This window comes from Leuciscus leuciscus (assembly GCF_965113295.1).
Source record: "Leuciscus leuciscus genome assembly, chromosome: 3".
NCBI lineage: Eukaryota > Metazoa > Chordata > Actinopteri > Cypriniformes > Leuciscidae > Leuciscus > Leuciscus leuciscus.
In genome coordinates, this window is record NC_138727.1 from 19,365,895 (window position 1) to 19,388,814 (window position 22,920).

At 37.4% G+C, this 22,920-nt stretch overlaps 1 protein-coding gene across 2 annotated transcripts in view; it reads right to left on the minus strand.

Annotated features, from left to right (window-relative positions):
- lrba (LPS-responsive vesicle trafficking, beach and anchor containing) overlaps nucleotides 1–22,920 on the minus strand; it is a 262,441-nt gene that overhangs the window by 153,769 nt on the left and 85,752 nt on the right. For both annotated transcript variants that reach the window (XM_082164352.1, XM_082164351.1), the window contains exons 26-33: nucleotides 22,347–22,468; nucleotides 21,209–21,316; nucleotides 20,902–21,043; nucleotides 20,434–20,779; nucleotides 12,602–12,777; nucleotides 9,845–9,923; nucleotides 9,605–9,738; nucleotides 8,167–8,228 (exon numbers count right to left, since the gene is read on the minus strand). In XM_082164352.1, coding sequence (XP_082020478.1) covers nucleotides 8,167–8,228; nucleotides 9,605–9,738; nucleotides 9,845–9,923; nucleotides 12,602–12,777; nucleotides 20,434–20,779; nucleotides 20,902–21,043; nucleotides 21,209–21,316; nucleotides 22,347–22,468 — 1,169 coding nt within the window. The remainder of the gene's footprint in view (nucleotides 1–8,166; nucleotides 8,229–9,604; nucleotides 9,739–9,844; nucleotides 9,924–12,601; nucleotides 12,778–20,433; nucleotides 20,780–20,901; nucleotides 21,044–21,208; nucleotides 21,317–22,346; nucleotides 22,469–22,920) is intronic.

Below are 22,920 nucleotides of genomic sequence, written 5' to 3' on the forward strand. Positions count from 1 at the left end.
GCTAGAATCCTGATAGACAAGTAATCTCGTTAGGTTTTGTGCGTATTTTAAGATACATTTACTTGCATATAAGGTTTTGTGTGGTTGGCTCCACAGTATCTGTCTTTTAATTTAATATTGTAACCTAGGCTATATGTTCCTATCTATCCATTGCACTTGCATCTATTAGGAAAAGGACATTTTCTTTTAAATTTACTACCTACATTTTTTTTTAATTGACCTCTGTGTTCTTTAAAATCTGATCTTAAAGCTTCATTTTATAGTTTTGTATTTTATCATTAAAATTTTTGTAGATTTGATTTAATTATTGTTATTATTTGTGGAATAGTTGTGTTTGTTGTTTTGTATTTGTTTTTTATTATAATTGGTTACACCTTACATTATTATAACATTATTGTATGTCAGCATATACTTAAAATTATTATTTTAAAAGACAAAATATCCTCCTTTGTATCTTCAGAAAACCATTTTGTGTAATTAATCATTTTAATATTATAGATTTTTTTTATTATATTTTTATTATTATTGATTTTTTTAATATTGCCCTTCAATGAGGTGTATTATTATTATTATTGACATTTTCTTGATTATCTCTTATTATTTTTACTTTCAATTTTAATATTGTCCTTCAAGGTAGCTTAATGTTGCAGTGCTAAAACTTCCACTTGTTAAGGTCCACTTCAATCAACTCATCGTAATATCAAAATGGCATCTGACAGCAGGTCCAGACAGCTTAATTTACTGATGTGACAAGCAGAACGCTCTACAAGTCCTGTGCATGTTCTCAGATGTTATCTCTTCTAAAGCAAACACACAATCCCAAACGGCCAAGGGCCTGTGTTTCTGTGAGGACACTCCACACAAGGAGACTTTACAAGGGGAGCAAATATTTACTCTGACTACATTTAAAGACCATAGAGGATTGTGGTTAAACAGATGTGATTAGAAGCTTCCTTACAATGAGCTGGGCTTGGAGGTGTCAAAAGATTTCTAAAAACATTTATAAAAAAAAAAGTTAAAGTGCTTTTTTCCCCTTCTCTCTATTGAAGGTTTAGGAGGAGGGTGATGACTGAAATAATCTGACTTGACAGGAATGATAATAGCATACATAAATCTTGTTGCTTTCCTTTCTGGGCTATAGAAACAATGATTATTATATATTCGGCACATGGTGAGAATGCACACAGTGATAATATGATTTTGATTTTGTAAATACACATATCCATGTATGTAAATAGTGACACAAAGAGAGTATGTTAGGAAGGAGATTCTGAATGAGGTATACCAGATCAACATCAAGCTACTATAAGGATCTTCAACAGTTAAAGGAAAAAGCTAGCATGAAGGACCGTTAGTCCATCGGTACCATTTAAAAGAAAAAAACAATTTGCCTCAATAACATGTCTCTTTCCCAGCCAACTATATTGCAGTCAGAGAGTGAATTAAAAGTCACTCAAGTCGTAAGCTTTCCTCATGCCGTTCCCTCTCACTTCCTGTCAGGAAGAGCCCCGTCTCCGGACGCATAGCTCGCATCGGCAGGGCGCCGGCAGAATTAAGTGCCAGTTGGTGTTAGTGTGTTTTCTCTGGGCCTCAACGGAACCCTGTGTTCAAAGAATGCTGAGAGCAATGTTATCCACCGGCACGGAGACCCTCGTGGGTCGTTGTCTGGGGTGGAGGAGGGAGGAGGAGGGAGAGGGGGAAAGACAACACGTGGCCTGGGCCTGCGCTTGAACCTTACGTACATGTTATGCCTCTCAGCGGGGTCCAGGTTTGACTGTGAGATGGGGAGGGAGAAAGATTCAACCTCAGGTTCAACCACATTCCTCTTCAGTTCTGCGACGTTTATGGAACTTGCAAAGTTAAAAATGGCAGGACTAAACGAGACGAAACAGTCTGCACTGAACTTCAAGCGCCTATGTCCCTGAATAGCTTTTCATTTTAAAAGGCCAGTTTTAAGTCCTAAACCAATTCTTTGAAGTAGTCAATCATGGTCACTTGGTCAGAAAGCCTGCTGGCCTGAGCTCACTAACTTGCACCCTGATGTGTGCAGATGTTTTTACTGTGGTGTTTATACATTTATATTTGTTTCTTGTTCTGTTCGAAAGGTAACAATATAATGTGACAGTGTTTTTCTCTAATATTTTCCCTGAAAAAAAAAAAAAAGAAGGTAATTCTGCTTTATTGGGCATCATTTGTTAAAAGGAGCAAAACCAATGCCTCTTAGTGGTGCACCGGTCAGGAAATTTAAGGCAGATACTGATGACAGATATTTTAACACTAATATCAGCACTGACACAAATATTTAACACTAAGATTGTTCTTATTCAAAAATTTGAGAAATATTACAAGTTCCAAAACTGCTCAAGTGAGAAATCATTAGTGTCTATGAATTGTTTTTAGTCTTAGTCTTGTTTTTAGTGTGTGTGTGTGTGTGTGTGTGTGTGTGTGTGTGCGTGCAATGTAAGCCACTAATTAGTAAGAGACAGTGTAAAGAGTCAGTGCAGGTATCGAAGGTCTGTTATTGCTCTACATAAATATAGCTCTGTATATAAACATACATCTCAATTAACATGAATCTCTGTAGATCTATGAAAAAAAAATGAAAAAAAATCAGAATAGCGCTGGGCTGAGAGACACAAAGTGAGCATGAGCTGTTTGCCTGTGCCGACTGACTTTACATCAAGTATAGTTTGATTTAAATATTCTTCTTTTTTTTTTTTTTCATCAATTTGCAGTATGTTTATCCTCTCCATCTCTAACTGTGCAGCGAGTAAGAAGAATTACGGCAATGACTCTTAAAAACAGTCACTTTCCAATTCATACTCATTAATAGCTATATTTTCAAAACAAACTGGCATAATCAAATGAATTACAGTCTCATATGAATCTATAAAGTAGAGAATGCTTACAGTTGCCAATTATTTACCCTTAATAAACCTTTGCGGTATAAAAAAAAACATTTGCCCAGAATTTAAGCAGGATGGGCTGAACGCGATCACAGGATTAAGACACATATCTGTTTTATAATACTCAAAGCTAATAAAAAAAAATATATAATAATTCACTGCAACAATTACATTAGAACTATTATAAGAACTTTTACACTGAAGCTTCTTGGCCTGGAGTTAGTGCGCAGTTGAGAAATGATGAAGAGATCCAGTGAACAGTCACTGCTGAGGCCTTCACTGGACAGTCGACCGATCGATTCCTCTTACTTTCGCTCTCCCTGTGAGTATTGATCCCAGAGTCACTGTGACTCCAGGGGGTTAAACTCTTGAGCCACTGGCCACTCTCCATCCTCTTCCTAAAGGTCAGAGGTTAAGAAATGCCAAGTGCTCAGGGGGAAGTCAGTGTCTCCAGTACGTATTGACTGACGAAGGTGCCCATCTGTTTAACAGGTTAACTCTACATTAAAGACTCCCTGGTCAGGATCATCAACAATATCAGGACAGCAGATGTGAAATGCTGAAGATCAAAGTATAGAGAGAACCAAATGATTTCTTTAAACAGCTTATGATAAAAAAAAAAAAAAAAAGAGAACCCAGGAAATAGGGAATACCAAAGCAGGCCCAGCCTTTCGCAAACATGCACATGAATATACTGTTTCTTGCTCTTGCACCTTAGCCCTTCCATCGTGTGAGGCATTCAGAAGATAAATGTCTTAAAGAATAGATGACCTGACACAAGGTCTGAGCGGTAATGGGTGATATAGGGAAACACGGCTGCCTGAGTCCCATATATATCTGACAGACACACAGCTATCAGGAGGCCACTGTCAAGCAGATGGATGAGATGATTTCCAAACCAACGCCGATCTGAGAGCAGTTTGCAATTGCTTCTCTGATGCTTATATAAAGTATCATTTAACAAAAGATTCTTTTTATGTATATTTTTAGCTGGACAAGCTTATTTACAATCAAATCCACAAGCTTCTACTCCTCGTCAGAGTGTTTCAATGCAGGCAGCATTATTTATTGAAAAGCTGAAACCTTTTTAAGTGATATTCTCCAGTACAACAGCAGGTGGTATATCTTCTTCAGTGAAGCGGTGTGTATGTGTGATCGTTGTCAAAGAGAATTAGGTCGAGTGAAACATAAGGCTTTTACGTGGATGCCTTGAATGGCAAGATGAGGACACTCAAAGATGATCTTCATGTAATATGCAGGGCCTAATCTGAAGCCCTATCACTCGCAATTTCCTGAACGGAGTGGATGCTTTGATAGCTGTTGTTTTACGCTCATCCTTCCTCTCTCATCCCAGCCACATTCATTCTTCTGTAGCCTTCTGCTCTCCTCTCTCTGCTCGAAAGTATTTAAGGAATATTCTGGGTTCAATGCAATTTGAGCTTAATCAACAGCATTTGTAGCATAATTTTACCACACAAAATAATTTATTCATAATTAATACTACCAATAAAATATGAATGGTAAACTGTCAATTTGTAAAGGGTATAAAGAACTTGGTTAAACATAACTTGGTACACGTCATGTCTTTTGCATGCTCAATTTCGTTATTTTAAATGTAGACACGCGACAAGCGTGCTCAAATAGAGAGTGACGCAGTCTCGACGCTCATGCGTTGTAACACACTTGTTTTTCCCAGGTGCATATACACCGCAGCAAGACGGAAAAATCTCAACTTTTCAGAATGCCGCAAGTGCACCGCAGGTCATGTGACAAGAACCAACCAATCAGCTTCGGCCTTTCCGTAACAACATCGAAACCTCGGCCAAGATGGATGAACATCTGGTCATAGTGCAGCTGGCGAGTTTTTTATTTCTCATCTCCATAAATATTAACTAGTAGTAGAGCTAATGCAAGGGGCGGAAATCCATTTATCCTTTGCTGAAACTTCTTCGTCTTCATGATTACTTAGCAACAGCAGACACCACGGGAGTGCAAGCGTTTTTAGACAAGACGTGAACAGCCACTAAAGCAGTTTTCGCACATAAATTTAAAAAATATATAAAAATGTGTATTATTTCGGCTGTAAAGATGTTGTGGCAAACTAAGTGATTCTATTACTTCATTTCATTGTTAACACAAGTCTTGTTGCAATATTACACTTGTGACTATAAACATATATTGCCTTGCATTTTATTTTTTTCATTGAGCACTTATTGTAACCATGATTCCTGTAACATGTTGATTCCTCAACATTCTTATTATTTACTTTTAACTAAGGAATAAATCAAAATGATTTTCTGTTAACTGACATTATGCCACAAATGTCACTGACTGAACATTAATTTAAATAACACAAGAGTTTGAAAAACACCCTCACTGCTTTTGCTCCTGCTTTTTAATAGCAAAAGGACAGACAGAAAAATAAATGCTGGCAAAAATGATTTGCTTGCATTAATCATTAATAATAATAAAGCAAAATATTATAGTATCATCCATTATAGCATTATATATATTTATTTATATATATATATATATATATATACACAGTATTATTAGAGGATTTCAGATAATATGCTGGACCTAATCAATATATAGCCTATATATACACGCACACACATCCATCCATCCATATTATTATAAGCATTACCAGAACAATAATACAGAAATAACGAGGATGTCAACACTTATTCATTACAGTCATTGTGATGTGTTTGCAGTATTAGATACTTTTTCACATGCATATTTTAAAAGAACAAAGGGCTGAAAGAATGGGAAAAAATTACAATAAAAAAATCAATTAAAAGTCGCATGTTTAATACAGCTTTATATAACAACTATCAATAACACAGACAAGTGAAAAGCAATAAACCACAACAGGCTTATAGAAGATGATGAAAATTGATCCTGTGTTGAGGATAAAGGGATTCATTTCAGAGAGATGCAATAAAATTGCAGTTAAGGATCGCTATCTAACAGAAGAGCAACCCTCCTGATCCTGAGTGATTAAAAACTAGTCTGTGACCCCAACCTTTGACCTCTAGCCCCAAACCTACTCCATCTTATACCATAGATATTAATTAGAAAATGTGTGCAGACGGTACCATATCCGGCTGGATTCTATTTTGGGATAAGAAGGAAATGTAAGCAAAAGTAAACGAATCCATCAACATCCTCCCTTTCTCATTGCCTATTCAGTCAACAAAAGGACTGCTTCACTTCCTGTCTACAACAGCACTTCCTGTGCAGGGATGTCGTGTCCTCATTAAACACAGGATCAATCAGAGACCCTAAAGTTCCTCTTGATTCTTCTTCCAAATAAGAGAAAGAAAAAAATCTGCCACGTTCATAAAACAAAATTATTCCCCTACAAAAGACTGTGTAATTACCTGTGGGGTAAACAGGGCTCACGACCTCATTTGAGCTTTGCCGCCTTTTCCCACCATTTCTCCCCCACAATAAAAGTACATTTGCATCATTTGAAAGAATTTAGTTCAGATGATTTATTGAAGTAATCAGCAGCAACGCAGCCCTTTCATTGCAGCACAGGGCCTGCAATGCGCCGCCACTGGAACGGGTTTTGGGCCAGAGGCTTTTTTTCAGTGGAGGCAGGCAGAACCCAAATTCTCCCCTTTGATTAGATTAGCATTACACAACAGCGTGACAGATATGACAAATAGGTGCATTAGAGCGTGTCATTTATTCCCTCTTTTCTAGATGCTTGGGTTCACGGAGGGACCCCCACCTCACGCCTCACTTCTGCAAATATATGCGGCCCCTGACGCCCCGGCTGATGCCTGATCTCTCTGGATTACCTTTAGGGAGGGTTATAGGAGGACGAGAAGTGCTTTATTTTTGTAAATAAAAGCAATACAAAACGATACAAGGAGTGCTTGTGTATGTGTGCTACTCATTTGTATGTAAACACCATGATACATTCTCACCTTGCTAATACTGAATAATTCAACAATCGCTTTACTTGAGAAAAATTATAGTCACTGAAAATCTGTAGTAGCCCTGTCTTAATGTGAGTGTCTGTGTGTGTCTGAGTGTGTGTGTGTGTGTGTGTGTGTGTGTGTGTGTGTGTGTGTGTGTGTGTGTGTGTGTGTGTGTGTGTGTGTGTGCGTGTGTGTGTGTGTGTGTGTGTGTGTCAACAGAATATCACACACTTCAGTGACTCTCCTCCTCTAAGGGCACCCTATGGCTACCTCCATTAGCCCCAATCATAAACACTCAATCGGGTGCATATTATGCACACATGCTCAATCTCTCACCACAAACGCAATTCTATAACCACATCACTGATTTCCTCTTAATAAAGACTGACAAATGCACCAACAAGTGAAGCTGTGGGTTTTAGTTTTTAAGAAACATGCCTATATGCTAGAACTTTTCAGATTTTAAGCTATTTTATTGATAAATTACAGAACAGTGTTGACAATACATTTCTGTGCTACTGAATGTTTGTGTGTGTGCGATCTGCACATGATGTGTGAGCTACTGTCTATGTGTGTGTGTTACAATGCAGAAGCTCATTAGTTGAGAAAGGCGATTAATGTGTGTCCAATAATCGGTTTCAAAACCTGGATTTACCTGTTCAATTTTGAGCTTCCAGATGGTATAATCAAACATATCTTGTGGAGTGCTCTCGGACTATGCATTTATTTGTCATTTTAACTGGTGGAAATGGAGCGTAAAAGTGGACTTCAAAGATTTCTCATCCTGTTGCGCCATCTATAGCCCATGACCAGCGACTAGTCGTGGCAGAGCATTAAAGTCAACTAGTCTGTGTAACCCCTAATATATACACAATTGTATTTATTCATAAATACTTTTCCTGAAGTACAGATGTCTTCGAATATCTCCAAAGGGAGGATTCAGATCATTTTGGGACAAAAACACACACAAACGAACGAACAGAGCTCTGCTATCAATCCTTCATCCTACCTGCCTTAAAAAACCCGATGGGGAGGCAGATCGATCACAAAACACTATCAATGTTGCATTATCCTCTGTGACTGGCTATATGACCAAGACCTTTACACTGGGTCAAGACCCCTGACCTTTGAACTCACATCAACAGCATTAAGAAGGGAACCGTGGCCATTTTTCTGGACTTTTGTCTATACTCAGAGCTTAGTAAGACAGGATTCGGGCTGGCAGTGTGAAGATAACACTGCAACGATGGATTTATTAACAGTAAAGAGAAAGACAGAGAGGGGAAGGTGGAAAAACCTTGAAGAGAGATGGAGGAATGACTTACCTGGGAACACAGCAGCATGACCAGTTCAACCACAGAACTGCTGGACTTCATACACACAAGACCTGCAAACAAATCAAATAAACATTTCATTTTTTTGTTTCAGCAGGCAAAACTTTTAACCATTAATGATGAAGATTTTGGAACTCAACATTACTGATCTTAAATTTTGATTGGTTGAAATATGTCTGTAGATAAATAGCAGAGAAAATAAATCACAAATAAGCTACAAATATGTTTTATTGATTCCATAGCAGTCCTCCTGTGGTCTCAGTAATTTTAGTATTATAGCCAGAGATTTATTTTTCTTATACAGTAGGTTTCAGAATATTTTAGACTTGAGTGCTGAATGAGGAATAACGTCAGCCAGTCATTATCACAAAATAAACCACAACAGGGAGACCTCCACCCTGACACAGGAGGATAATGACTATCTAATGGTACAGTATCCTTATTAATCAGCACAGTAAGCTTATTAATCAGCTACAAAACACATGGATATTGAAGGAGGGACAGAATACATGTTTCTAAGATGAGTGGTTAGTTATACACTGCTGCCATGGTAATGGTTATTATTCAGAAATATTTGATGGCTAAATACTGCAACTGACCAAGATTATAATCAAGAATATAATGATAATTGCATGCCACTGTAAAAAGACTGCTAATAATTAAAAAAAATTATTCAGTTCTATACGATTTCTAATTTCTAATTAAGTACTATTACGGGAAATGTTTTATTTATTTAATTCTTCACACCGGTGACTATTTTGCTGACACATGAACATTTGTGAGTAGCCTAATTCTGCACCATCTTGCGGGGTCAAAGAGTATTGATGAACTTAATGAACCTACATGATGCTACTGTAAACTAATACATGTTTGAGCTTGTATTACATGAGACTAAATATGGTGAGCATATGTTCTATTGATCTGAAATACAGCTTTAAAGAACTACATACACGAGAGAGAGAGATTTAACATGAAAGCTAAAGGTGAGAACAAACAGGAAGCTGGAGGAAGAGGAAGGAAGGAAGCATTTTTTGTTTGAATTGGCTCTCTAAAGTCACCCCGCAGCTATTAATCAGCGTTTCATTTCTCTGGGTGGCAGTGGACAGTCCAACACTAGTATGAGTGTGCTGACCTCTGACCCTGTGCTCTATAAAAGAACACAGCTATTATAATCAGTGAGTTAAAAGATACTTTCAGCCCCCATTTACAGCTTAAATCTGGTTAGAGGTGAGAGAGGGGGTGTGGGTGCTTTTTTAATATATTGGGAGTGATGAGATCTCTCTGTGTTAGTATGTGGTGTTGTGAACCTCACTTCAAACCGTAACAAGAGTGCAGGCCTTTAGTGGTACTGAAACTATTAATACAACTGAGATGCATTTGTGTGAAATATTCTGCAAATATCAGTAAAAAGAGCAGAAGAGTCGCTCACTGGTGCCCTCGATGAGTAGCTCCTGTCCGTGACTGCCCAGCAGTGTTCGAGAGAGGAACGGTGCGAAATCCACAAAAATTTCTCGGAGTAAAGGAGCTGCCTTCTCCAGAGCATGTTCCAATCTCTCTGAGATACTGAAAACACATACACAAACACACTTTAAAAAAGTGAACAGACTATGAAATACCAGATAAATATCAAATAAAATATATATTTCTGGAGAAAAAACGAAAAAAAGACCTCATGCTGGGGGCGGAGCTCTGGGTCACTGGGGGTAAGGCAGGGACAGATGGCAGGTTGGAGCTTGTGGAGGTTCCTCCTGCAGAGAATACAACCAGTAAAATACGCATTACAAATACATACACACTAAACAATACAGAGATCCAATAAGCTAGAACAAGCACATCTTCCATGAATAAATCTTCACTAATTCTACAGATTAAAGCTGGGTGATATGACAGACAGATAATCGTTTTGACATTTATTATTTATTATTATTATTATATACTATATGCCACTGTAGCCAATTGCAGTAGAAATACAGTAAAATCTAAGAATTACAGTAAATCTAATGTTTCTTTTTTTAAAAGGACACAACAACAACAAGAATGCATTACATTTATCAAAAGCAACATTTATAATGTTACAAAAGATTACTATTTCAGCTATTTTTTACTTTCAACTCAAAGAATCTGGGGTAAAAATGTATAAAGGTTCCCGCAAAAGTATTAAGCAGCAAAAACAACATTGATAACAATTAAAAATGTTTATTGAGCACCAAATCTGCATTAGAATGGTTTTTGAAAGATCATGTGACACTGAAGACTGAAGTTAAGGCTGCTGAAAATTCAGCTTTCCCATTACGGAAATAAATTACATTTTAAAATCTATTAAACTAGAAACCAGTTATTTTAAATTGTAATAATGTTTCACAATATTACTGTTTTACTGTGTGTTTGATCAGATAAATGCAACCTTGGCGAGACTTCTAAAAAAAAAAACAACAAAAAAAAACTTTTGAACATGACCAATTCTGAGTGATAATGCACTCAGAGTTCAAATGAGATCAGAGTTGAATCATAAATGTATCACTCGATACCGACAGTTTGAAGTGATGACCTTAGAAATAAGCTCAGCAAACATCTAATACCATTTAGGCTACTGAAGTTTATATAGCAAAAACACTTTATATAGCAACTTTATAGAGCAACTTAAGCAAAATCATTGTGAATGTACTGATAATTTTCATATTGTCCATCCCAACTAACAACCTAGTAAAAATCACCCTTTCCTGCAGCTATCTACACGGTCATATAAAGGAAAAGAGAGAAGATATGCGTTGAAGCCCTGAAACCATGTGAAATGAGCTTTAGCTGAATGATTGCTCTGCTTTGGTTAGCATTCATGTAAAATAAGCATTAGAGCAGCTCTTACACTCCCCCTGATAAAACAGCCCATAAATTCATTAGCCCTGTGTGTGGCTGTGATTAGTGTACGAGTAATTATATGTCAATAAATTTAATCTTGCCCTGCAAGTGTCACATTTTGGGCTAGTAAAGGTCTTGGCACGATCACCCTTTCTCTCACAGGATATCACACCACAATAAATCTGCATGCACTAATAACGCTATACACACACACACACACACACACACACACACACACACACACACACGTGGAGTCTCAGGGCAGGGATAACTCTAGCAGGATGACAGGCAGCATCGTGGAATGTTTCTGGCTGTGGGGACAGCGGCTCTTAAAGCACCAACATGTGCTTGTGCGGAGATGAAGTAGCCACTTCAAACAGCCCGGAGAAAATTAGCTTATCACTATTCAGCTGGGACCTGCCCCTATCCTCGTACACACATACACATGAGAACCATAAAGACACAGACAAGCTTACAACCTCAAGCATGAGATATAGGCCCATGAGTGCGCTAGTTCAAAGACAAGAAAAGCAAAAGGGAGCTAAAAACAATCCCTTCATGCACAAAGGATCATGTGTGCATGCAGATGTTGATTTCACTATATTAGAAAGGACATAGATGCAATGGTTTTAGACAGAGGTGATGACGTTGGCTACAATTCAAATCCAACCTTTAATCATTACACAAACTTGTTGATATGATTAGATTTACTGAAAAACATGATTTGGACGATGTATCAGGATTTTAAATTGTGAAGACCACTTCAGATGACCTTAAGTTGGTCTAACTAAATCTGTGAGGGCTGTTTTTTTTTTCTGATCATTCAATGCATTAACTAACACAATGAGCAATACATTTATTAATCTTTGTTAGCCTTAGTTAATAAAAATACAATGGTTCGTTGTTAGTCCATGTTAGCTCAGGTCCATGAAATAATATAAACAGATACACTTTTGATTTTAACAATGTACTGTATTAGTAAATGTTGAAATTATCATCAGCTAAGATTAATAAAAAAATAAAAAAATGTAAAAGCATTTTTCATTGTTACTTCATATTAACTAATGTTAACAAATTGAACCTTATTATAAAGGGTTACCAATTACATTTTAAAAGATATTAAAATAGAAAACAGTTATTTTAAATTGTAACTATTTCACAATATTACTGTTTTTACTGTATTATGATTAAATAAATGCTTGGTGAGCATAAGACTTTTCTTGAACAATAGTGTATATTTATACTTTATTTATAGAGGATTTGTTTTGCTCTAGAAACTTTCCAGATATCACAAAACCATCCAAAAAAAGAAGAAATGAGAAAATCTGGTCCTGGAACATCTTTAAATCATTAAAACGACTAAATTAGTAGTTGGGTTATAATCTCATGTCTGATTAATTGTAATATACAGTACAGTGATTGTAAAGGACAATCACAAACACAGAACTGATTCATATTAATATCCTATACTGGGATTGAGATATACATTTCTATAACTGAGGAAACAGCACTTGGTTAATGTGTAGGTAACAGTGTAGACATGATCATTGATGAAGACGTCCCCTCTTACCTGGGGCGGACTCTGTGCTTTGAACAGTATCTCCTGCGGACACCACCGACACACTGTCGACTGGAGTTCCACCTGAGGATGCAGCAGTGGCTGATGGGACGGATGCGGCTGTGGAGACTGTGCTCATTCCTGGTGAGGGAACCCCGCCCGCTTTCTTGGGTGCAACAACAACACTCCTGTGAAAGAAGACAAAAGATTGCCATATCAAATAAATGCTGTCTTTTTTAAAACTTTCTATTCACAAAAAAAAAATCCTTTACTGTCAATAAAATAATCTAATAAATGCCGCCTTGGTGAGCATTAAATACTTCTTTCAAAAACATAAAAAAAATTAAAAACCTCTAACTTTTGAACATTAATATTATATATATATATATATATATATATATATGTATGTAAAAAAAATATATTCTTAATTTTTTCTTTTTTGTGGGTAGAATGGAATAGTTTTAAAGAATTTGATCCTTAGATTAGTCTTTTTTAATGTTTCACAAACAGCAGTGGAAAATTGACTCTGCTCTGGTAAATACACAGAGCAAGAGAATCAAGTACTCAGTCAAAAAACCATTAGCTCTTGTTCCATCGTCGGCCCTGTAACGATGAGACTGATGATGTCGGCTAAATATGCCGCACATAATGTGATTTAGTATAAAAAGCCGCCCAGCTCACAGAACACAAGAAGCCCATTTACCGTGTTAGTGTAATTAGAGCCCTGTTTCCCTGACATAGAATATTCCATAATGGCAGCATCTATCTTCCGACCAATCAATGGCCTCCCAGCTCCTGTCACTCAGAGCTCTAAACTTTGTGATTGATTAAAGTTGGCGGTGTGTTATGGTCTAGTAGCTCCTGCGTGTCGCTGTACAGTGTCATATCTTATGATAATCCCATAAACAAGTTGATTTGTGGTTAGGTGAAGACTGAATAATACAAAATACAGGTTCATCCTAAAGTTGTGGAGTGTGCACACAGTCTCAGTCAAACAATTGGACACACTTGACTGAATGTATAATTTCCCATCATCTTAAAAATGATATGATCTCATTATTTATGCTTACATGCTTGAAATTATTTTTCTAGACATGTATAATATTCAGTTATATTTTGATATGATTCTCATCTGGACCAGAGTTTCTACTGAGATATTAGAGCATGTTACAAGAGAAAAGTGAAAAAAGTGCAGCCAGAAACCTTATTTATTAGGTGTGCAATTGTGAAAAATATTTTCCATTCACAATTCAGACATTGAGTTGTTTTGAACTATGAATAGTACTGTACATGTGATTTAATAATAACAAAAATAAGTCAAATGAAACATAAAAGCTCATTTATTATAGTTGCTTTTCCATGCTTCCCAAAACAACATGGGGCATTCATGGAATTTGTTCTTGGAAAGCATTCTTTCGTCCCATACTTACACAGTGGGAGCAAGCATTCTGGTATCTTAGCTATGGACATTTCCATTTGGGTCTAAATTTATGCCTCTTTTGCAGGTGAAGTGATGCTATCAGAAGGCTATCGTGGCTATCTATCTATAAGGATATCCATCGTGCTCCTCATCCTGCCGTTTACCAATTGGCTGGATAGGATTTTTAAATTAACAAAGTTGTTTACTAGGACATATACGGTTGTTGCCCTATTGCATACTAGATTGTCTTGTAATGTTTTAGCACAACATACGCACACATCCAAACAATGCAAGTATCAAGGACGTAATAGCAAACAAATTAGAATGCATTAAAAGAGAAACTTGAAGAAAAAACAGCATAGCCAGAAACCTTATTTAAGTGTGCAATTGCAAACATTGTGTGTTCACAATCCAGACATTTTTGATTTGACATTGGGAATTCCTAAGTCAAAAAACTGTATTTACCAGCAGTTTTTTTGAATACATGTATTGTTTTATGTGGGCAAGAAAGTGAAGGAAATCAGCCAACAAGTAACTAGCATACATAGATAGGCCTATTCAAGACATTAGATAGGCCTATACGACCAAGGTTTCTTCACATGAGGCTGGTTAAGAAATTGTCTCTAGACTAAAATATGAAATGGTTTTGATTTGTTTGTCTATTTGTGTTATAACACAATTGTGTTTTCACAATTATTCAAAAATGTTACATAAATAATAGGGTGTGTCCAAAGATTTAACTACTGTACCTCCAATGACAAATTATTTTGTTAAAAAATGAAAAGTCTCATTAAAGAAAAGAATGCATGTTGATGTAAACCAGGGTGGAAACTTAAGTAACCACGGTAACACTTCCATAATAACATATGGTAAAAAGTTATAATACAAAGAACGCATCCGTATTTAAGAGCTTTCATAATGATGTCATGGCTCTCTGTTGCACTCTACATTGTCTAGAGGTAAAAATGGAAATGGTTCATATCAGCTGAAAGCCCTGACAGTGCTCTGGCCTTTCACAGCGGCTAGTGTTCAGTTTATCAGTGCTGACAGAAGGGGTAATGCTACGCAGTCACCAGCTCCTCTCCAGAACACATCCATAGAGACGCTACAGACTGAGGAGGCACGCTAGCATCAGATAAGAGCCGTCTAGGACAGACTGCTTCAAACGTACCGCTGGAAGTTGCCTAGAAGCTAAAGCACAGGAATGAGAGTTCTCACACCATTTCTACACTTCTGATGTCTCCTTGACTTGAAAATAGTCCAAGAAAACGAAAGAGGAATTTGTAAACTGGAAGGCTTGCGGTATCATGCTCATGACATCAGCATTTGCTCTACAACAGTTCACTGTTCCAAAAACTCTATTAGAGCACATTCCTGTTCTCTCTCAAGTGCATGTTTAGCGCTGACCGCTGGTGGGATGGTGGGGGTGGACGGCTGCTGACGGAGGGGGGGTGAGCGGCTGCAGATCCATCTGCTCAAAGGCGCAGGTTTTAAATTATTCAGCACACCATTAGCCACACTTAGCCCCAACTCACTACTGCTGTCAATTAATCAGAGCTGCCAGGTGTATACCACCAGACGAGAGGCCAGTGCTGACCAGCGTCCATGGAGTTTGGATTCCAGATGCTGAATTATTTAGCAGTTTTAACCAACACTCTTGGAGACGACATGTAAACAGCATGTTTCCCGTAATCTGCCCGAATGTGAGATCGGGTGTGAGGAAATGTGTGCGAGAACCTGATCTTACAGGACATGAATCAACATTTTGTGCTGATGTTCAACAAGGGCTGAACAATCAGCTTCCTCACGCAGAATAAAAATAAAATGCTGCTTTAAATTAGCCCTGCTGGTTGTAAGCTTAATACTGTGTTGTTTTATTGTTTAAGGAAAATAAAGTACCTACAAAGAGGTCCCACTTTATATTAAGTGGCTTTAACTACTATGTGCTAACATTGAAATTAATCATTTGTTTTTACATTGTACTTTTATTTAAAAAGTACCTGAATATAATTACAGCTGTAATTAATTTATGTAATTACATTTGTAAATTACACTGTTGACCCTTCCCTTACACCTTAACCCACCCTTAAACCTACCCATACCACCACACCTGTCCCTAACCTTACCCGTATTCCACCTCAATAGCAGCAAAAGCGTTTTAAAATACAACATGAACACAATAAGTACATTGTACCTACTTTTCAATGTAAGTACATAGTACTTAAAGCCACTTAATATAAAGTGGGAGCCAAACGGATAAATAACCATGTTAGTTAGACATCCAATGTGGTGACAATCTAGTTATAACTGGATTACCTTGAGAGTGTACGTTTTAATTAAAATATAAAAATATCATAATTTTTCATCTAATTTTTATAGTTGGAAAAAAAACTGTTGTCAAGAACATCAGTAATTTTCGCTATCTCTGTGACATCCTAACCCTTTCTCCACCCATATTTATTTGGTGATGTGTAAATCAAATTTTGTCCAACAAGTCATTATGACACCATTCACTGGTTTCTGGATCCTATCAGCAAATATTTGCAGACTTCATGTCAAAACAAAAGCGGGGTAAGAAAGACGTATGATGAAATCAGGATGTCGTTGATAGTAAATAAATGTAACGTCTGTTTTACCCTTGACCCCAGTCCTGTTTTATCTGGGAGACCCTGTATTTTTTCCATATATAACACTCGTAAATCCCCAGGGATTCAATCACACCATCCTGGGTGTTCTGACATACACTCTGTTAAGCAAGCATGCATGCATGCTGGCACAGAGTATAACTTCAGTGAAGCTCTGTGTACATAGTATGAATGGAGTTAAATGCAGCAACACTAATCACACTTCTGTAGAGGGAACAGCGGGAGAATTAATCGCTCTGGGTTTGAAATATTTGGTTTGTATTTTTTTGGTAACTTATTCATATGTGTGGTGGAAGAGTGCAATGGAAAACATCTCAAAATAGTAAAATCAAAAAAAAAAAAAAAACCTTGCCTCAAAATGATATAGAGAGAGCTGTAACTAGAGAGAGAAGCGAGAATGGAGAACAGGACAAGTGAGTGTGTGTTGAAGAGGGAAAGTGTGTAAATGGACTTGGAGAACAGCAGACTCAGATCTGGAGTCATCCAGATAACTCGGCACCTCTCTGCTGGGGGGAATCCTAAGAGGAGATAAGACTTTCTCTTGCACTCTGGAGTAAAATAACTGGGAAGAAGCAGATGAGCATGGCCCAGTTGGATCAAAGGCAGGTGTTGGGAAAAGCCCAGGGTATATTGTTAGATGATTCTCACCCCATGCACCATGAGTTTCACCTCCTCCCCTCTGGTTTTCATTAATTTTTATGTGTGTGTGTGTGTGTGTGTGTGTGAAGATCTTAGGTTGTTTTATATGTTGGTATTGTTTGTATGTGATTGTTTTATGCTTGTATGCTGCAACCCAATTGCCCTTGGGAAATTAAAAAAGATGAACTGAACTGAACACTCAGGTAAATGGGAAGTTGACATGTCCTATCATTACACTACATTTAAAATAATTTTAAACAGCATTTTGATCATTATTTTATTATGCAGACAGATTTAATAACTTCTCTAATAACTTAGCTACATATGTGAACAAAAAAATGTGTCATTTAAATTATTACACATATATTAATTCAATTAATTACATTTAATTTAAATACTTTTCAAATGTAATTTTTCATCTTAGTAGTATTTAAAGTGAATTCTTAGAAGCAAAAAGTTGCAAGCAAGCCAAAGCACCTAGAACATACACATACTGTACTTTCAGATCGATTTAAATTATTTTGAATCTAAAATACAGATGTTGAAAAAAAGCAAAAGAATGGAAAAAGGAACACAGGTGTTGAACTAGAACAAAATTATTAACTGAATTGGTGTTAGACCAAAAAAAAAAAAAAAAAAAAAAGTATGAGTAAAGGCTTGTTCACACCAAGACAAATACTCAGTAGAAAATTCGGTATAACATTTTAATCTGAATCAATGGATGTCAATGCATCCATTTACATTCCGTCAATAATACAGAATTTCTTTTTATAGAGGTTTTCTAATTTATTTTCCATCGCACTACGAAAAAACCGACCAACCAATAAGATTGACACTTTTGGTCACATGTTCAGAGCTGCTGCTGTTAGATAGAACTATGACTAACGACAGTAAATAGCAGGGGGAGAATATGGAACCTGCATAAAATGTTTAAAAAACTGTTTTAAAAAAATCTGTTTTTTATTTAAGTCAAGTAAACTTATTTTACTGTGTTTTTACAATTTATTTGTCCAATTTATTTGAATAGACAAAATTTTAAGTTACCTCAACTTTTGGGAGTAAGTAAAACAAAACAAAAAACATGCTAAAAAGAAACTAAATATAATGAATTGAGTTTTTTTTTTTTTTTTTTTACAGTGTACAATAAACCATAAACACCACAGCAAATCCAAAAATCCGGATGGCTGTTTGAAAACGTAAATAATGTTTGACTTTCTTCTCTGTGACAAGCAGAAATACAACTTTTGGTTTGTCAACAACAACTGCTTGTCTATATTCACCACCTACTGTCAGAGAGTGAATTTGCATTTTCCGCATTCAGAAATTATTTGTGTTGTTGTGAACAGGACTTGGTTTGACCAAAGACCTGATGGAGGACCAAGTCCTTTCAAAATGTCTTTATTTCTCAGAGGTGGTGGCAGAAGCGAGCTGCAGTGAATGCTGGGAGCTTTGAGCTCATCCTCTGCGGGAGCCAGCATAATCCCTGTCCTGATACCAGCAGCGCTGTGATACCTGACAGTGCATTCCTCAGATAAAACACAAGGCCAGATCAGAGGGATGTCTCACAGATGCCCAGAGCAAAAAGAAAAGAGAAGAGATGTGAGAGAGTAGGTGGTAAACAGAAAGAAGATGGCATGGCATACTGCTGTCTATTTCCAACACAAAAGCAAAATCTCCCTTTTGTATTTCTTCAGTCTCTCCTTTTTTCTTTTTTGTAATAAACCCTCTCTGGTTATGTCAGACTTACACACAGACAATGCAGCAAATAAAAACCAGACACTGTAGACGTCCGCCAACACATAGCAATGGATCTGGTTTCCCAAAGCACCCCACCCTCCCCATAGAGCAGCAGTTACACTAAACTCTTTAAAAAACAGACAAGAGATGCAAAGGAAGAAAGAAAAAAACCTCACAAAACCACTTATATACAATACCGTTCAAAATGTTGGTGCAAAATACTATTTTTAAAGAAATGAATACTTATATTTAGCAAGAATTCGTTAAATTGAAATTGAAAAGTTATAGTAACAGTTATCTACTGTTCATTGATAATAATAAGAAATGTTTCTTGAGCAGCAAATCAGTATATTAGACTGATTTTGAAGTATCATGTGACACTGAAGACTGGAGTAATGGCTTTGCCAGTCTTCCAGCTTTGCCATCACAAGAATAAATTATATATTAAATTATATTAAAACAGAAAGTTATGTAAATTATAAAACATTTCATAATATATCTGTTTTACTCTATTTTTGATCAAATAAATTCAGCCTTGGTGAAAATAAGAGACTTCTTTCACCCAAAAAAACATTGTACCAACCATGAACAGCGGTGTATACTCAGAATTCCTCTAAAAATTAACACCTTACAATTCGTTAGGCAAGAGAATTATGAGGAATTTAATTATTCCGGGACAGATGGCTGGGTAATTTGAAAATCGGACTACACAGTTCATGCTATATGTTCACTGCAGATTTAGCTAAAATATTTTATATAATACAAGTTTCAGAACTGTTGACAGAACTGAAAGTCATGATATTAAAGAGAGAGAGAGAGAGAGAGAGAGAGAGAGAGAGAGAGAGAGAGAGAGAGAGAGAGAGAGACGTACTGAATAAAATTCAATTCTGTTTATAAAACTACACGTCACGAAAATGTAATATTCATATTTTCAGTCTTGTTAAATATGAGACAAACAGTAGCATAACTGTAGTGTTTTTGTTGTTGTTCTTTTAACAATAACCATTTCTGCCCTAACATACAGACACAAATCCACTGGTGGAGGAATGGACAAGTGGATGTGTATGTGTCTCCTGAGGCCCATTTTGATGGGCTCTGCTCTTGTAAGGCTGTTTGTTTGTGTGTAAAACGGCACACTTTCCCAGCAGAAGTCAGACACTCTGTGAGGGTGTCCATCATAAAATACACACAGACCGCTGCCACAGCACACTCTGAGAGAAAACACCTTTTTTTCTTCTTTTTTTTACATGAACGCAGAACAAAATGTGTGGACAAAGAACAACGGATATAAAATAAATAAATAAATAAATTAAACCGGAGTAGAAGCTTTTGTGCCTATAGCAAAGCATTTACATCAGTGTGCACAGATTGGCCAGTGAGCATTCATTCTGATGGCCACTCACCTGTCAAAGGAGTGGAACTGGACGGACGGGTCACGGGTGGCATCACCCACTGCACCCAGAAACCCAGGCGGTATAAGGCTGGGGTCCACCATAATGTCGCCAGAGGGTGCACTAACGAGACTTCTCAAAATATCCTTGACATTGACGTTTTTTCCTTTGCTGTCTCTATTAGTGACCTCAGAGCCTCTCCTGACTTCAGAGGACAAAGTAGACAAGGCTTCAGATACAGCGTCCGGGCCGGTTCGTGTCTCAGCATCACTGGGGATGGCTGAAGTCTTCTCACCCTCAATGCTAGAGTCTCGACGATGAGGAGACAAACCGTTCTCGAGATCAGACTGAACACTCTCTGAAATAAAAAGTAAAAACACACTAGTCCACTCATCAAAACACAGAAAACATGTGTATCTGTTCTGTAGGTTCTCTGGGTTTAATCTTGCAGCAGTGATGTGTGTGGGTTCAGGTGGTCACCTGTGCTCCTGATAGACTGTGAGCGCTGGGCATTTCTTTTGTCATTGTGTGGCTCCAGTATATCTCGATATTTGGATACCATGAGTACAGAGATGAAGTAGACCACTGCCAGGGCCAAGAACTGAGCCTGTTTACTGTCCTCCTAAAGTACAGCACACAGCAAAACAAATTAAAATTAATTTAGAATATTTAAAAAATGAGCTAAACTAGCAATGCATGAAAGCATTAGCATTAAAGCATTAGCAAAAATGAAGTATTAGCTGAATTGAAGAGATGTTGAATATAAGTACTGTGTGAAGAGACTCACTATGTCTCTGAACACTACAGCACGGAGACGATTGATGTCCATGTCCTGCAGAAGACGGTCTAAATCACTGATAGGAGACATCCCTCCTGTCACAATGTCCACAGGACTCTGCAACACACACAAACTCAGTTCACACAGTCTCATTCAGTCTGTCAGCTAGGGCTGGGTATCGTTCAAAAAATGTTGATATCCATACCGATACCGATACAATGACTTCGATACCAGTTCCTAAACAATACTTTTTTCGATACCAATTTTATGAACAGATAATGGTTATAGCAGAGGCTGTACCATTAATGTGAAGAGGGGGGGAAAAAACAAGAACTGAACTGTAAACTGTCAATCCAGCTAACCTTAAAGGAGAACTCCGGTCAATTTGAACATTGAGCTCATTTTTTTGTAAATTTGGAGTGCTGTCAGTACAGAGAACAACGACAAAAATCGGTGTTGCCTACACCGTGTTATCCTCTTTTTAAAATTTGCACCCTGTTGACTTCAATGGGGCAAATTTTAAACCTGCTTTTAGCCTCTTAACATCCTTGATGTGTCATTACAAGTGCCCAGCCATTGTGAGTGATTCCTTCAGAGTGAACGCGGTGAATCTGACTGCAGTAGATATGAAAGATATTAATAAAAATGATATTAATTCAGCCAGCGCACATACCTGTATTTACATCCTGTTTTCGGTCGAAGTCCACAGTAGTCGATTGTCGAGTTCACGCGCGTGATAACCTATGCGCGTGAACTCGACAATCGACTACTGTGGACTTTTTTTTTTATACTCGATGGTATCGAGGTAATTCGGTCGGTGCCTAAAAAGTATCGAACTCGATACCCAGCTCTACTGTCAGCTCAGCACAAATACATTTTCCCACTGCTCTAATATTTGATATCAGTTGGATTTTATAAAAATAGGGAGTCTTTTGTTTTGCTGTTCCACATTTAGACAGCGCTGAGGCACAGGGGCATTAATGCAACAGTTTCGGAAAGATTCTAAATAATAGATGAGCTGTGAGTGTGGAGTGTAGTTTTTTTTTTTTTTTTTTTTACTGGAACTGTAAGAAATCAAACCTATTTAAAATTACCATCTAGACAGTAGAGAAAGAGAGAGGTATCCGTGGCATGATGTTGAACTTGCCTGTGCTGGTATAGACTTGGCGGCTCCCAGAAGGCTTTGCTGTCCACGGCTGCTCTCTGCACCAGACTTACCCAGAGTGTGCTGCTGACATTCCAGACAGTTTCTCACAGCCATCGCACACACTGAGGTGGAGAAAGAGTGTATGAGAGAGGGACAGACAGAGAGAGACTGTGAGAGAGCGGCAACTGAGAAGTAGAAATACAGGGAAAAAGACAACCTCGTAGAGATGAAAGGGTACCAGAATGAAAAGATATATAGACTAAAAGAAACATGACATATCAGAAGGTCATAGCATGACGATGAAAAGGGGCTTAAAACACCACCTTATGAGTGAACCACTGAAAACTGGAGCCATAAGTATATGAAGAAAATGTACATTTTTAAGAAGCTAACAGTGTTTTGTGTGTTGCTATGTCGTAGCTTGGGTGTTCTGGATGGTTTCTAGGGAGTCGCATGATGGTTGAAAGGAGGTTGCTTACTGTCAGAGTCAAAAAAGCCCAAGTCTCTATGATATTTTAGATGCTAGATATGGCTCGGGTTCCTCCTTTAATGTGCAAGTCTAAGGGATGTTTTA